This window comes from Passer domesticus, chromosome Z (genome assembly GCF_036417665.1).
Source record: "Passer domesticus isolate bPasDom1 chromosome Z, bPasDom1.hap1, whole genome shotgun sequence".
NCBI classification, from domain to species: domain Eukaryota; kingdom Metazoa; phylum Chordata; class Aves; order Passeriformes; family Passeridae; genus Passer; species Passer domesticus.
This window is the reverse complement of record NC_087512.1, coordinates 35,906,573-35,920,429: the sequence shown is the minus strand read 5'-3', so window position 1 is coordinate 35,920,429 and position 13,857 is coordinate 35,906,573. Positions and strand designations below refer to the sequence as shown.

General features: G+C 33.1%; 1 protein-coding gene across 5 annotated transcripts in view; it reads right to left on the bottom strand.

The window, feature by feature from the left end:
• The window catches only part of VPS13A (vacuolar protein sorting 13 homolog A), a 103,686-nt gene that overhangs the window by 15,487 nt on the left and 74,342 nt on the right, over positions 1-13,857 (bottom strand). For all 5 annotated transcript variants that reach the window (XM_064405060.1, XM_064405058.1, XM_064405059.1 and 2 more), the window contains 16 exons: positions 13,461-13,590; positions 12,954-13,189; positions 10,841-10,994; positions 9,844-9,990; positions 9,191-9,272; positions 7,865-7,934; positions 7,149-7,254; positions 6,665-6,778; positions 5,168-5,313; positions 4,966-5,047; positions 4,204-4,317; positions 3,704-3,779; positions 3,445-3,608; positions 3,025-3,070; positions 2,634-2,757; positions 1,595-1,709 (listed from right to left, as the gene is read on the bottom strand). In XM_064405060.1, coding sequence (XP_064261130.1) covers positions 1,595-1,709; positions 2,634-2,757; positions 3,025-3,070; positions 3,445-3,608; positions 3,704-3,779; positions 4,204-4,317; positions 4,966-5,047; positions 5,168-5,313; positions 6,665-6,778; positions 7,149-7,254; positions 7,865-7,934; positions 9,191-9,272; positions 9,844-9,990; positions 10,841-10,994; positions 12,954-13,189; positions 13,461-13,590 — 1,906 coding nt within the window. The remainder of the gene's footprint in view (positions 1-1,594; positions 1,710-2,633; positions 2,758-3,024; positions 3,071-3,444; positions 3,609-3,703; positions 3,780-4,203; positions 4,318-4,965; positions 5,048-5,167; positions 5,314-6,664; positions 6,779-7,148; positions 7,255-7,864; positions 7,935-9,190; positions 9,273-9,843; positions 9,991-10,840; positions 10,995-12,953; positions 13,190-13,460; positions 13,591-13,857) is intronic.

Here is a 13,857-nt window from a genome sequence, read left to right as displayed (position 1 = left end):
GATGTCTACTCTGCTTGGAGCTCTGAAAACATTTCTTCAAAAGTAATTATGCCTTAGAATCATCAATAGCAAAAACTAATACAAAGCTAACGATCCTTCAGTTTTAGTGACATTCAAATGGTGGCTCCCATCACAAAATATCAAAGACATGACAAAAGGCCACATCTTAGTGTATTTTAAGTTGGATAATGGAAGGTACTGCACTCAGCCGTACAATACAGAAAAATTAAAATTACATGTTACCTGACAGGTTTTTGTAAAGGCTTCTCAGAAAAAAACCCCACAATATATAATGGACAAATTTAAGAAGCAAAAGCAATGTAAAGTCAGCTCATTAGAGCTGTTTGCTAGCATTTGTTTTAGCAATATACTTTCAAACAGACAAGGGGATGTTTAAAAATTTATTTTCTTAACAAAAAGAGGATATAGGTTAGTAACAAATTTATGCTATCCATAAGTAGTAGCTTCTAACTACCAGAGTGCAGAGGGTAGTTAAGGCTTTATAAAACCAGTTATAAATTGGAGAGCGCAGGTTAAAGCAATCTCATTTAAAGAAAGGCACAGGTAGAGTATTTATTATCAGAGCACTTCCACAGTTGGCTGAACTACATGACCAGTGAACGGAACAATGAACATAGCTAAGGTGTCCCCAACAGATCAATCCTGTTCTAACAGAAAATGAATAGCAAACTAATGAAATGTAGGAGAAACAGAAACAACAGTGGAACTCAACATGGAACAAACAGCTGTAGCAATAATCAAAATTAGTCACAAAATGCTCTCCAAAGGCTACTACATTCTTATTTACTTCTCCAGAAAGGTTATTCTGGTACGACATTTTTGTAGCACAGTGTGAATCTTTCCATGCGTATTTTTTAAATTCTGTTTAAATTTATGCAATCACTAATTACTACTTTATTTGTTATGGTTGAACATTTCTAGAAAGAAGTTTTATTCCTAATAAAAGAAAAAAAAAACTCAGTAAGCTGTGTGCGTCACAACTGAAATTATTTCCCTTTCTGAGGGGAATGTTTTGAGTCAAATTTGCTTAAATGGCAGATGAATCATTAAAAGTAAGGGCTGTTCAGCATATACTTCCTGCAAACAGTATTCCATTTCAGAACTGTTTATGTTCTTTCAAAGGCTACACTATGACACAAAGAACTATTTCTAAGTGTCTTTAAAATGCTGGTCACAACATTGAGACTTAAAAGTCACTGTTTAAGCCATGTATTATAAAATTACTGAAAAAACTATATGTATTTATTAACAATTTTCACCAAAAAATATTTAAAGGCATAAAACATTTCAGTTGCAAATATAAATGTTTTTCTTTCTTCAGAATGCTCTGTTCAGAAACTTTTATATATATATATATACTGATCTACTTTATGGTGTCCTCCTCAAAAATTGTACCACAGCAGCCAAATCCCCAATGTGGTTACATGCCTAAGAAATTAAATTAAATTCTTGACTACTGAGTTACTAGGTAAGAAGAGAATGGGAATTGAGGAAGAGGGAAATTTTAAAGTATTTATTTCTATGTAAGATGAGTTTAAATTTATGTCAAAAATTTATCTTTCATTTTCTTCACCTGTAACATTTGACTTCCAGTTCCATCTCTTAATCTGTAAGGTCTAATAACTCCATCTTCACCAAAGAAGCGGGGTGGTCTCAGGCTTATCACATCTTCTGATGAATCTGCAACCCTGAAAAAGCAGAAAATTTAAGATATGTATCAATATCTCTACTCAACTGTACTATTTAGCTAAGGAACTAAATTATTTTGTATACAAATTAAATTCAAGCCCTCGTATAATAACTATTGTTGTCTTTATATGAACTTTGGCATAGTAACACACATTACGTAAAACAGCAAAAGACTCAGAAATCTATTTCCAAGAACAACAATTATCAAATTAGATGGCACAGAGCAGGACATATCTGCATATACTTAATTAGTGACTAATTACTGCACTTCAAAATTTTAAAAGTAAAGACAACTGTACTATATAGAATAGAACTGTACCATATTTGACTCTGATATTTTTCTTGCATTTCTCTGCTAAAAAACTTGAACATGAAAACAAAAGAGACTGGCATTCTTATGGTAACAGAAGTGATCCAGCTCACTAAGAACAGGGCCACTGAACAATTGTATTTAAAGTTAGTAAGTTTCAAAACACTGTCTCCTCCTTCATTGTACATAACAGTGTGGAATAATGAATTTAATAAAGTGAGACTATCACAAGATTTAAACGCAGTTTTATCATAGTTCTGAGACTAGCACAATTTAGTGATCTTGGAACACATTTCATAAAGTAGTAATAATACATAAAGTAACTTTGAAAGCATCTGAGAAGTCCCTTTTTTTCCTGCTTATTTGGGGTAAAAGTTAAAAATCATCAGCTAAAGGAAGTCTGATAGCTGAGATATTTAAAATAGTTTTTTCAGTAATGCTAGAAATACCTGAGATTTGTGTCTGTGTTTTTTAAATTATACCAAGTATGCATTTTGTTAGAGCCACCTATTTATTATGTAAATAACTTAGAAATTATACAAAGACACAAGGTACTTCTAGTATTACTATTGTCTCTTTCATGCCATACGATACTCTGTACAATTTTACTTACTTTTTAATACCCTGAAACGTGCTGCTTGCCATATCTATGATTCCACCAGTGGGCCTTGCTACTGCTCCAACTAAGCCTTTTCCAACACCTTTGAAAAAACCAGCTGCTCCTTCTTCCTGAGCTCCTAAAGGCATTAAAAAGAGTAAATCATTATAAACCACAGAGCTTCTCTTAAAATCTTAACAAGTTTTACCACCATTTAATTACAAATCTTATTTGATATACAACTAAGTAGTCTTCACACAAAGTTAATGTAAACAACGTTTAAACTGTAAGTTAGCAAGAATATAAAATCTTGACAAAGAGTTTTATAAATCTGATTTACAACAGCTCATCAAATATCAAGAATTTACCATTGTGTGAACAGTCAATTCATCAAGACCAAACTCACCTCTTATTGGTTTTGTAACTATTCCTGTTATGCCACTGACAAAACCCTACCAGGATAAACAAAACAGACATTACAAACATGTTTCCATACAGTATTTTTCATTTTTAACATTTTTCTTTCTACTTCATTGATGAATAGCTTCAAAGTACATATGTTGGGAGTACTCCAGAATTCACTACAAGCCAACAGAATTAGAGGCACCTGCTTCACAGTTTCTACCTTCTTTTCTACCCTCTTGCATTTTTCTATAAATCTGTCATCTGATTGTAGCTATACACCTGCAAAACCAAAATTAAAATTAAGAAACTAACATAAAACTTAACTAAAATAAATTGAAAACCAACAACTGTCTGGCGAATACAACAAGCATCTAGTACTCTTGCCTGCATAAAATGAATCAATTTTTGTTTTCCTCCTTACAGAAACTAGTCCTTTTCCACCACGGGTGATACCCTCTCTCAGACCAGTGGGTTGTTTATTCATGGCTTCTCTCCTTTTTTGCTGGTAATCTTCATCCATAGTTATTGCAGCTACTCCTTTTGCCATAGCACCTGTGATTCTTGAGGCAGCTCCTGCTAATCCACCTATTGGAATATAAACCAAATTAAAATTCTAATGCAATTTACAAATACTCATTGTTTACTGTCAGGCAAACTACCATCACAGCACTGAAACTTACCAACAGCTCCCCCTACCAGTGCTTTAAGTCCTAGTGCCATTCCCTCTATAAATTCCTCAGGACCCTGGATGGCTCCCTATGAGAAAAAAAGGATACTCATAATGAGCTTTGAATAGTATGCACTATGTATTTTTAAATCTTACATTTTTACTGGGATTTATATGTAACAAAGAGGAAAACAGGATGACACTGAGTGATAAGGTGTGAAAACACTCACAAAAGCTCCTGTGACAGAAAGACAATTTTAGAATACTAATTAATTCCCTAAGTCTGCTTATTTTAAGAAGAGAAAAATTTATTTTAAGGTATGAAGTGTACAAAATGGCCTTTTAGTAGTTAAGTAGACATCTCTGTTCTTTTTACTCTCACTTGAGTTTTCCAGGCATTTTCACTTGAAATTTTCAATTCTAAATCTAAATTTAAAATCAGAAAGGTATTAATACAGATTTTCAATATAATGTCTTCCTATCTACTTGTAAAAGGGCAGCAGAGAATTTTACCTGGTATGGTTCATAGAAAAAAGCTTCTACGCCTTCAGACAAGCCTCTTATGAATCCAAATGGATTACCCAACACATCAAGGCCAAGAATAAGAATATACATCTGTTTAATAGCCTAAAGTGAAAATAGGTATTAGTGAGAATATTGCCTAAATTACACTGAAACAAAGCCAAACAGTGTAGTATCTCAGATTAAAACAGGGAAAGAAACATGACTTCAATATAAAAACCTTAAAATTGTCCAGAAAAGTAGAAATAGTTATACTAGAAAGGTGAGAAAATCAGTGAGTAAACCATATTATGTCAGCCAAGAAACAACAGTACTTAAAAGCATTTCACTAGCCCCTTATTATTAATGCTGGATGGAGAGGACTAATTCTTTTATGCAAAAGTATTTTTGTTGGATTCTCTGCACTGGATGATAGGACTTTCAACAGTACACAAAAAAGCCAAGAAGGAACAATGATTCGAATAGTACTAATGTGCAAGAAAATGCATTAGTATTTTAATGCCAATCATGTTCTATCAGAGCTCCATTGTGTTTGCTTCCCCTATCTATTCCAACAAGTTGTTTTGCTATCCATGCCACTTGGCAAGGCAAAAAAATCCTATTAATGAGTAATTGGTTTGTATGCATTTATTTAACCTTTTTTCATAAATACAAGGACAAAAGTAAATTTTATTTTGTTTAATAGAATGAAAGTGCACAGTAGCAGTTTCAAAATAAAAATTCATTGGAATATTGACATTTCCTTATTCTCACCTGTTTTGAATAGTGCCTTACAACTGCTGATTGGAGCTGCTGTGTAGTACAGAAGTGATACCTGAGCTCAAAGAATGCCAACCTAAAGAAAGAGACAAGGGAAAAAGTAAATCCTTACTGTGAAGAACAAAATAAAACTCAACATATGTAACTATTGGTATAATCTTTGTGAGTGATTTTTACATTCTGATTTTTAACCTACTTAAAGACAATATCTTGTACATCTGTAAGGGTGGCCCCTATACTCTTCAGCAGGAGATTCAAGGACTGAAATGGTATCAATTCATTCTTTCTTTCTTCTTTGTTACTATCTTCTCCACCCGTACTGAGTGAAAAGCTCAAGTGTAACTGAAGGATAAAAATGAGATTGGGAAATAACATGGTTAGTTGTTAGACATATGATATTTCTATCTTTATAATCTTTTAGATTATTTAAAAATTGAGTTAGGATATTTCTAGTCTGACTGAAACCAGTCTGACTTTGTAACAGAATACACAAATACATAATGTAAGCCAAAAAGCCCATTGACATTTAAAGCTGAAGTGAAGAATTTAAACTACCTTTAAGAAAACAAGAACTTGAAACTGCTCACTTCTGTTTTCAGAGACGGTCTCCAGATTCTTTCAGCTTTAATTTAGATTATTAACTCATTTTTAAAAGTTTTAGTTTGTCTAAGTTATGCCCAAAATCAAAGTAGACAGAAAATGACAACACAGCATAGTGTCCAAGCAAGAATGTTACATAAAAGTTTGAAAACAAATAATTACTAACACAAGTTTTGCAGGTGCCAAGTAATTGCTGGAATATGCATACAGGAAAAATCCTACCTGCACACACCTGATACAACTAAAGCATTTGTTTCAAAGAAATAATAAAGGAACAACATTCAGGAAAATTGCTCAAATGGCTTGCTTGGCACAAAAGGTACAAATCTATCCAGCCATTTTCAAAATCAGATTAAAGGAAGTTATGCCTGTTTCTGACTCTCTGAAGACAATATCATGCAACATTCATTATGCTGTAACAGAGCTTAACTGTAGCTCATTTATTCATAACTGTAGCATACAGAGTTTAAACTGTAGCTGTGCGATAGCTTACCTTGCAAAATCATTGTAACTCAATCCCTAACCACTAAAGACTAATCTTTTGCTAAAAGCTCAAGCCCATGTATTCCATCCTATTTCCTCCCTGCATTTTTTCTAGTCAAATACAGTTTCTAACATCTCACAAGATACTGCGAAGAGGTACAGTTCAAATAATTCTTCAATATACTTCCCATGGAGAGATGGGAGACTGTCTTAACAACTATTATAGAGCCTATAAAGTCCTGCCACAGTTGTAATAATGTCAGCTGCACACTAATCTCTTACCCTGGCTATGCATGTTTTTTAGAAATTACGTCATTTTCCAATCCATAATACCCTGTGTGCATACAAACCAGAGCATTTTGCAAGGAACTCATAAATAATCAAATGAAAAAAAAATTACTCATAAAGTAAGCCATAGGAATACAACAGCAAGTTAGTGGTTACAATGAAAATATTTTCATGGCCCTCTTTCTTTAAAATCAGCTGTTTCAATCTTTATTTCCAGTGCCTACTATGCCGCATGAGACAAAACATTTTCAGAGAGCAAACTCAGTCTATAAAGTTAAATTAAAGGAATACCTTAATTACCTAATGTTAATTAAAGGAATACCTTAATTGGAGAGATATGGAAGTATTCATACAAGCTAATTTGTGACGTATCCATTGATGAGACACTCATTAGTTCTTCTTGAAGAGATTCAACATCCTTTATGAAAAGTTCTAGCTGTAAAAGCATTTGAAAAAGATATTTCTTCAAAATTTGAAGTATATAAAACTACTAGTCATTTGTAACTGATACAATATATTGACTAATACTACTTATACTCTCTCATGTACAAACTCCTCTCACTGTCCCTGTACTATAACATTTAAAGCCTTCTTTGCATAGCATACAGAATGACCACAAAGGAAGGAGTCTATTATCTGACTCAGGTAATAGTAAATGAAAACCTCATAGCTTTGTATTATTCCCAGACACACAGAAATTAACCACTGATATGGACATAGAAAATAATTTTCAGTTTTTTAAAAATATAAGTTGAATAGCTACAAATTTCAAATCTATTCATCTTCAAACAACAAAAGGTTTATACCTCTTGGTCACTTGGCACATCAGTCTGTGTAAAGAATTCAACAACTGCATACAGGAAGCCAAGATCTAATCTGAGATCCATCTCTTGAATCAGAACCTTAAAATACCTACATATGCAAAAAATAATTATTAAGGTGTTCTACAAAAACATGTAACACTTAAAGTTTAGTAGAGATTATTTAGACCACTTACACAACTTCAGGTACTGGTTTTGGTGGTTTTTTTGGGTGTGGGTTTTTGTTCTGGGGATTTGACGGGGTGTTTTTTGTGTATTTTGTTGTTGGTTTTCTTTTATATTTGTTTTGTGATTTTTTTTGAGGGATTCACCACTGCTGGTGAAAAGAAGGCTTCCCACTTAGGTGTAATAAACACCTAAACACCAAATAAACAAAACAATTTGAAACACATAGCAGCATTTAACACTGTATATAGCACCACTATACACAGATCTTTTTCCTAAATAAAGATGACTAAAAATATGCATTAAAAAGACATGTAAAAATATTTGCTTTACTTTTCAGTTATGTGGATAATAAAGAACACTGAGCTTTCATTTCTATTAAAATGCTCTGAGATTCCAAGACCGAGTTTGTGTTTAAATTACTCTTCATTATCTTTGTCTATAATTTGTAATAATTAATTTGTAATAACTTTAATGTTAAAGCTTGATTAAACATATCCAATACCAACAGAGATGGAACTTGTCAAAATACTTACTTAATATGAGATATTTGTGAATGTCCTGCAGTTCTCATGACAATACTGACATCAGTAAATGGTTTTGGTGCTATGAAGTTGTCAAATAAAAAGAGATCAGCACAGACTGTTATATGATATACATAACTTCCTACTTTTTTTATGAAAATGTCATATACATTCAGGGTTTTCTCAATCCTGTACAACAGGATTACATAATGGATATGACTGGCAAACAACTAAGACAGGGAAAAGACAGGAACAGAAAGTAATAGGAAGACAAGGATGAAATGGCACATCAAAATCCTATTTAACTGAAAATGCACCATTTTCATTTAAAAGCAAATTAATATTGATATAATATTAGATTTATGTAATTTCTTTAGTCATGGAATAAGATTTTCCAATCTGATAGGAAAATGTAAACTAAACAAACAAAAATGAATTCTTCAGACTCATGCACTGTAGCTTGAACACCAATCATATTCAGAATGAACAACTGACAGGCCACTAGCTTCTGAACAAACTTGCAAGCAGTACTCTTTGTCTCAATCCAGAATCCCTTTCAATACTACTTAGATTTTCCAAGTGACTTGGGAGAGAAAAAATTAATGAAAGACTCCAGCTCATCACTTAGTACAGCAAGATTGAGCTCTATGTTCTATGCTCCAAGCAATAGAGAAGCTACCCAAAAACCATACAAAACATAATCTGCCATCTGGAGAGTTTATAAGCCTCATTTAACAACTCTGAGCTTAGGCACATTTCTTTTCTTAGGGTTAAGATTACTTCAGATAGGTAACTAGGATATGCATTGTATGATACTAGAGCAGTAGGGAAATAGTGGAAGACTAAAGATGACAAGTGAATCCTCACTGCCCCAAAACTCAAAATGTAAGTAGCACAGAAACAGTTCAACAGATTCACTGCCATCAAAATCAACAGAACTTATCTTATGAACAGACAAGTCTTGTCATATATTAGTCAGCATTAAATTTTAGTGTAGTCTGAACTTAAAACCTGCTTTTAAGTTTTTTAAGTAATTTTCATGTCATATGCTCCCCACAATCAATTAAGTAATGTGCCAAAAAGATGTTCTTAAAATTTATGATAATGACAAATAAAAGACATTTTCTTTTTTTCTGTTAATTGCTAACTGTTGAAAGTGTTCTGTATATCTTCTATGTAGAGGTAACTGCTTCCTTACTTCTACCATTATTATTGTTATTATCTGTAATCAAAAAGCTCATGCAGATAAAAGTGATAAATCTGATAAAATTATTAACTACAGTACAAGCGAGTTATCTTTTGTTTTAAAAGGAAGGATTATGTTAAACTAGAACAAACCTGAATCCAAGGTGATGGACTTTGGAGGTTTAATAGGATAGAACACAAAGGGAAATATGGCTCCAGGAATCTGGTTTTGTATCTAGCAGGGGTAAGGACAGGACAAGGTGTAGCACATTAGCTTTTCAATAGTGAAATATTTTAAAATCAGGACAAACTCTAGCAATATTATCTCTACCTGCGGCCTTCCACCAATCCAAAAGCAGAAAAAAGCTATTACTGTACTTATATCTATTTTCAAAATCTAATAATAAAATTCTAACAATTTAGAAAAGCTTCTTTAAATTGGTAGCTTCTTTAAAAAAAAGCTTCTTTACATTGCAAAAGTTTTGTGAAGGATTTTTCTTAAAATATTGAGCATAACAAGACAAGAAATTTCACCTCTCTTTTTGCTTGTTATAAAGAAATGCTCCAAGAAAAAGCAAGTAAGATGAATGCCAAATATTTTTTTCTGAACAGTCATGTTTGTCTTCCTTTTTTTCCAAGAAGCACTTAAGTAGTATTTTCAAAGATTGACAAGCACTGATATAAAAGCCAATGATTGCTATTAAATTGAAAACATGAGAAATCCAAACAATTCTAGAAATGAACCCAAGTTTCCATAAAAGTTGTTCTTTCAGAATAAATAACAACTACTTTTTGACATGACTCACTTGTATCCTGTAAATTTGAATTCTGAAAGACTTCTGATGTGCAGAGGAACTGTATTCCACTTTTAAAGCAGGCAGATAATTTCTTCTGATAGGAATCTCATTTGGCTGCTGAATCGTCATGTTCATTCCATTAGGAGTTAAACATACCTGTTGTATTATTATTAAAGAAAATTTAGTATGCCAAGTATTTTAAAATCCTGCTTCATATAATATACTTTAAAATTTACACTGTTCACCAATATTGTAAAATTTAGCAGTAAAAGTTCTGCACCTTTTAAGTTAGATGTCGTAATTTTCCTCTATATTTAAAGCAGACAAATTTTGACATAAATTAAAAATAGAAATAAAACTACAAAACAGTGCACTATTTGGGGGTTACTATCATTTACCACATAGCTATCTAGAAGAAAAGCTGAACAGAGGAATGGACTAGGACTGACATAAACATCATTTATCTATCCAGTGTTTATTTTCCTACAGCACACTTCTAATGAGTGTCTAGAATTCAACCATACACAAGGACCGAGCATTTGGAGCATAATGTGCTTCTACATTCCAGATAACTCCTGAAATTTCTTTGTCAATTTTACGTTGTTGAACTACAGCTAAATCATTCCACGACAAGCCATTTTAAAAATACAGGATTTCAGGCTCAAATCAACCCCAAACTAACATATTCAGTGACATAACATACGAACCAAATGCAAACCTTCCTCACTGTAATTTTATGCATATTTAATACTACAACCTCCAAAAATGTTACACCTCAATTTCAAAGGCAGGCACTAACAACAAAAAGTCTGGAGCAATATATCAAGTTTGTGGAATTTTTCCTGCATTTTTTTAACACAGAGATAAAGAAGTGTTCTCAAATGGAGTACGTAAATCAATAATCTCAAATTTTACCATAAGTTTTATCAAAGACAGCAAAATTGATACATTATCTTTTTCTTGTGCATACATATAAGCAACAGAATTAGAGAACTATCGATATTACCAAAACATTTGATTCCAATTCAATAATCTTATTTTCTGAAGGACTTAGCTCACTGTAATCTCTGAATTCTTGTTCTAATTTATCAATTTGCTTAACACTCATTGGTCTCCATCTTGACTTCTTCTTGGGTTTTGTCTCCCACACCACATCAGAACTTGGAAAACAAAACAAAGAACCAAAAGAGAAGGATTAGCTTTTTGAAAACAAGTTTTCAAGAGCAGACCTACTTCAGTGACTTTTAATATGTTGTAATTAGGGAATGAGAAACCACAACAACTACTGCAGGAAACAGAAGTGACCCAAACCATGCACTGTCTTCTTGGAGCTAAGCAGAAACCAGTCTCTCCACTATGATGTGGAAAAAAAAAGTTAACAAGTCTGTTTAACTCCCCACTTTCATGAAGACAGGTATGTAGTGATACAAAGGAAGCTCTATCAAAGAAGCAGTACTGTCATCCATTGTCCTACAATCTCCATGCAGTTTTCTGCTTATAGTCCTGCATTTATTTGGGCATTTTAAATTTACTACAAATTGAAAAGCCCAAGCCAAGATGCCTCCTGCACTGCATCTTATTTTCAACAGCTTGTTTATTTAGTCTTTCCATCTAAAATCAAGAGGTGATTTTGGTTTACCCGTTTCTTCTGTTGATTTCACAGAGGGAGTTTTGGGTTTGTTTTTTGTTTGGTTTTTTAAAATGTTATCCTTTCTTCTGTCTCTCAGTTTTATTAATGCTAATAATCAAACAACCTTAAAGGGCATTAGACTTTTTCCCACTGCTTTTGTGAAAAGCTCTGTGCCTGATTTCACCCTATAGTCAAACTTAATGCATAAAATACAGCACAAAACACTATCAGGCAGGTTGAAGGGACTTCTTTCAACAAATTATTCTCTAGCCTACAAATATATAGCTTTCCAGACACAGCCACCTAACCTCTTTGAGCTATATCTGTGTCTGTGTTGATACACATGAATGGCAGAAAAAAAAGGGTGAGCTGAAGTTCAAAATAACAACTACAAAAAAGAGTGCTATGTTGATTGCTGGGTTTCCCCCCCTTTTTTTTCTTTCCACCTTTTTGGGTTTTGGTTTTGGGGTTTTTTTCTTGCTCCAAAAAAAAAAAATTAAGCCAATTTCAACAGTACTGCCATCCATTTTGAAGAAATCTGACATCTCATCAGGGTTTGACAAGACTCTATAAGCACTGCTAGACTAATGACTATGGATGACTGCTCTCAAAGAAAAACCAATTTTGTGAAATCTCTACACTATTGTGAATCTCAGCAATCAGCTGCTACTTTTAATGGAGTGTTTCCACTGCCTAAATATCAGAGCACAGCTTCTCAGGTGAGAGCAAGAACTGGAATTTTCTTAGTAAATGATAGATACGATAATGTGGAACCTATGTGTATGAGAAGTTCACGCTTGTTTGTTTTTCAATAAAGTGCAAAGAATTAATCAAGAAAAAGCAACCCTTGCTCTGTCAACCTCATAATTGAATAAAAAGAAGTGTGTGGATTATGGCAATTATACTCAAGTGTCCCTTGATGATTACAAAGATCCCCTGTTCAAATATATGATAGCACACATTTCCAAAGCATTACATGATTTCTTTTCTGCTTCCATCTGAAATGTATAATTATAGCAGGAAATCCAAGCAGTAGAGCTGCAGATCACCACAATTAATCAACTAAAACTAAAGGGACCTACAAGCTTTTGCATCAAAATTTCCAATGCGGAATTCAGCTGTTTCTGTAGTGAAGATAACAAAACCCAGTGACACAAACTATTAGCAGACCCTGGTCCTTAAAACTTTATTATGACTTCTCAAACTATGTGGACAGGACATATTTTCTGTCCAGTGTTTTGGGAAGTCTACCACACAGAGTAACAAAAACATGTTCCAAAACCACATACATCTAAATAAAATTAGCATATGCATTAGAACACAACACAGTGAAAGCATTTCTCTTGGCAGCAGGAAAATACAGTGATTAGGTTTGAACATTATTAACCCAGACCTCTATTTGCTCTTTCAGCACAAGCCAAAATGAAATTCATAGACTGAAAATACCTGAAGTTAAACATTTTCGACTGTTGCACACAAAATAAGTTACCTTGTAATTCCAATGTAGGACACCTCTTGTTTTGTATAATTATTAACCAGTGAAATTCCAACATCTTGCAAAGACAGAACAATTTCTTGTTCTGCTAGTTCTGCTTTTACACTTTCATATGTCAATTTAAATACATTCTCATCTTCAGTGAACAGGACAATACGCTGCAAACCTTCATAAAATGACATTAAATAGACCACTTTTCTAGAGTCAACTCTGAGGACTTCCATTTTGTCCTACAAATGAGAGGAAAAGTTTTTACAACTCTATTATCATTCTACTTCACAAAAAAAAATTCCAGAGTCTTAGCAACACAGCAATGGAAGACTTTTTTTTAAGGTACAGGAAAAAAAATAATTACAAAGTTTTATGACAGCCTCTCACCACACACTTTTCAACTGAAGACTGCTTACTTGAACAAGCTCAAGTTTCATGCACACACTGATGAATGGACATATAAATAAAAATAGACACCATTAAAAGAAGTTTTTCATTAAAAAAATATACCTCTTTTGCGGCAATTTCCTCGGTTCTATTTCCACACCTCCACTTTAATTTTTTAGATCCTGTTGGGTCTGCCCAGGTATACAACACTGCCTTATTTGGCTGAAGGCAGTCTTCCAATTCACTGAGGGAGCTAGAATAAAGTAATTTTAAATTCAAATGTCAATGAATATTTTCTCAATGACCTTTGCATTCTAGCATTTCAACAAGAACACTAATAATATTTTCAAGTAATGAGAACAGAACAAAAATAGCATTATGCATGAAAACACATGCAGAAAAACATTCTCAGAACAGCAATAAGAATGAGGACTTGTACTTTAATATACATACATATACTTTAAAAATAAAGTATATACAGTAGATTTTACAGACTCATTTTCTTCCCACTTTGTGATCA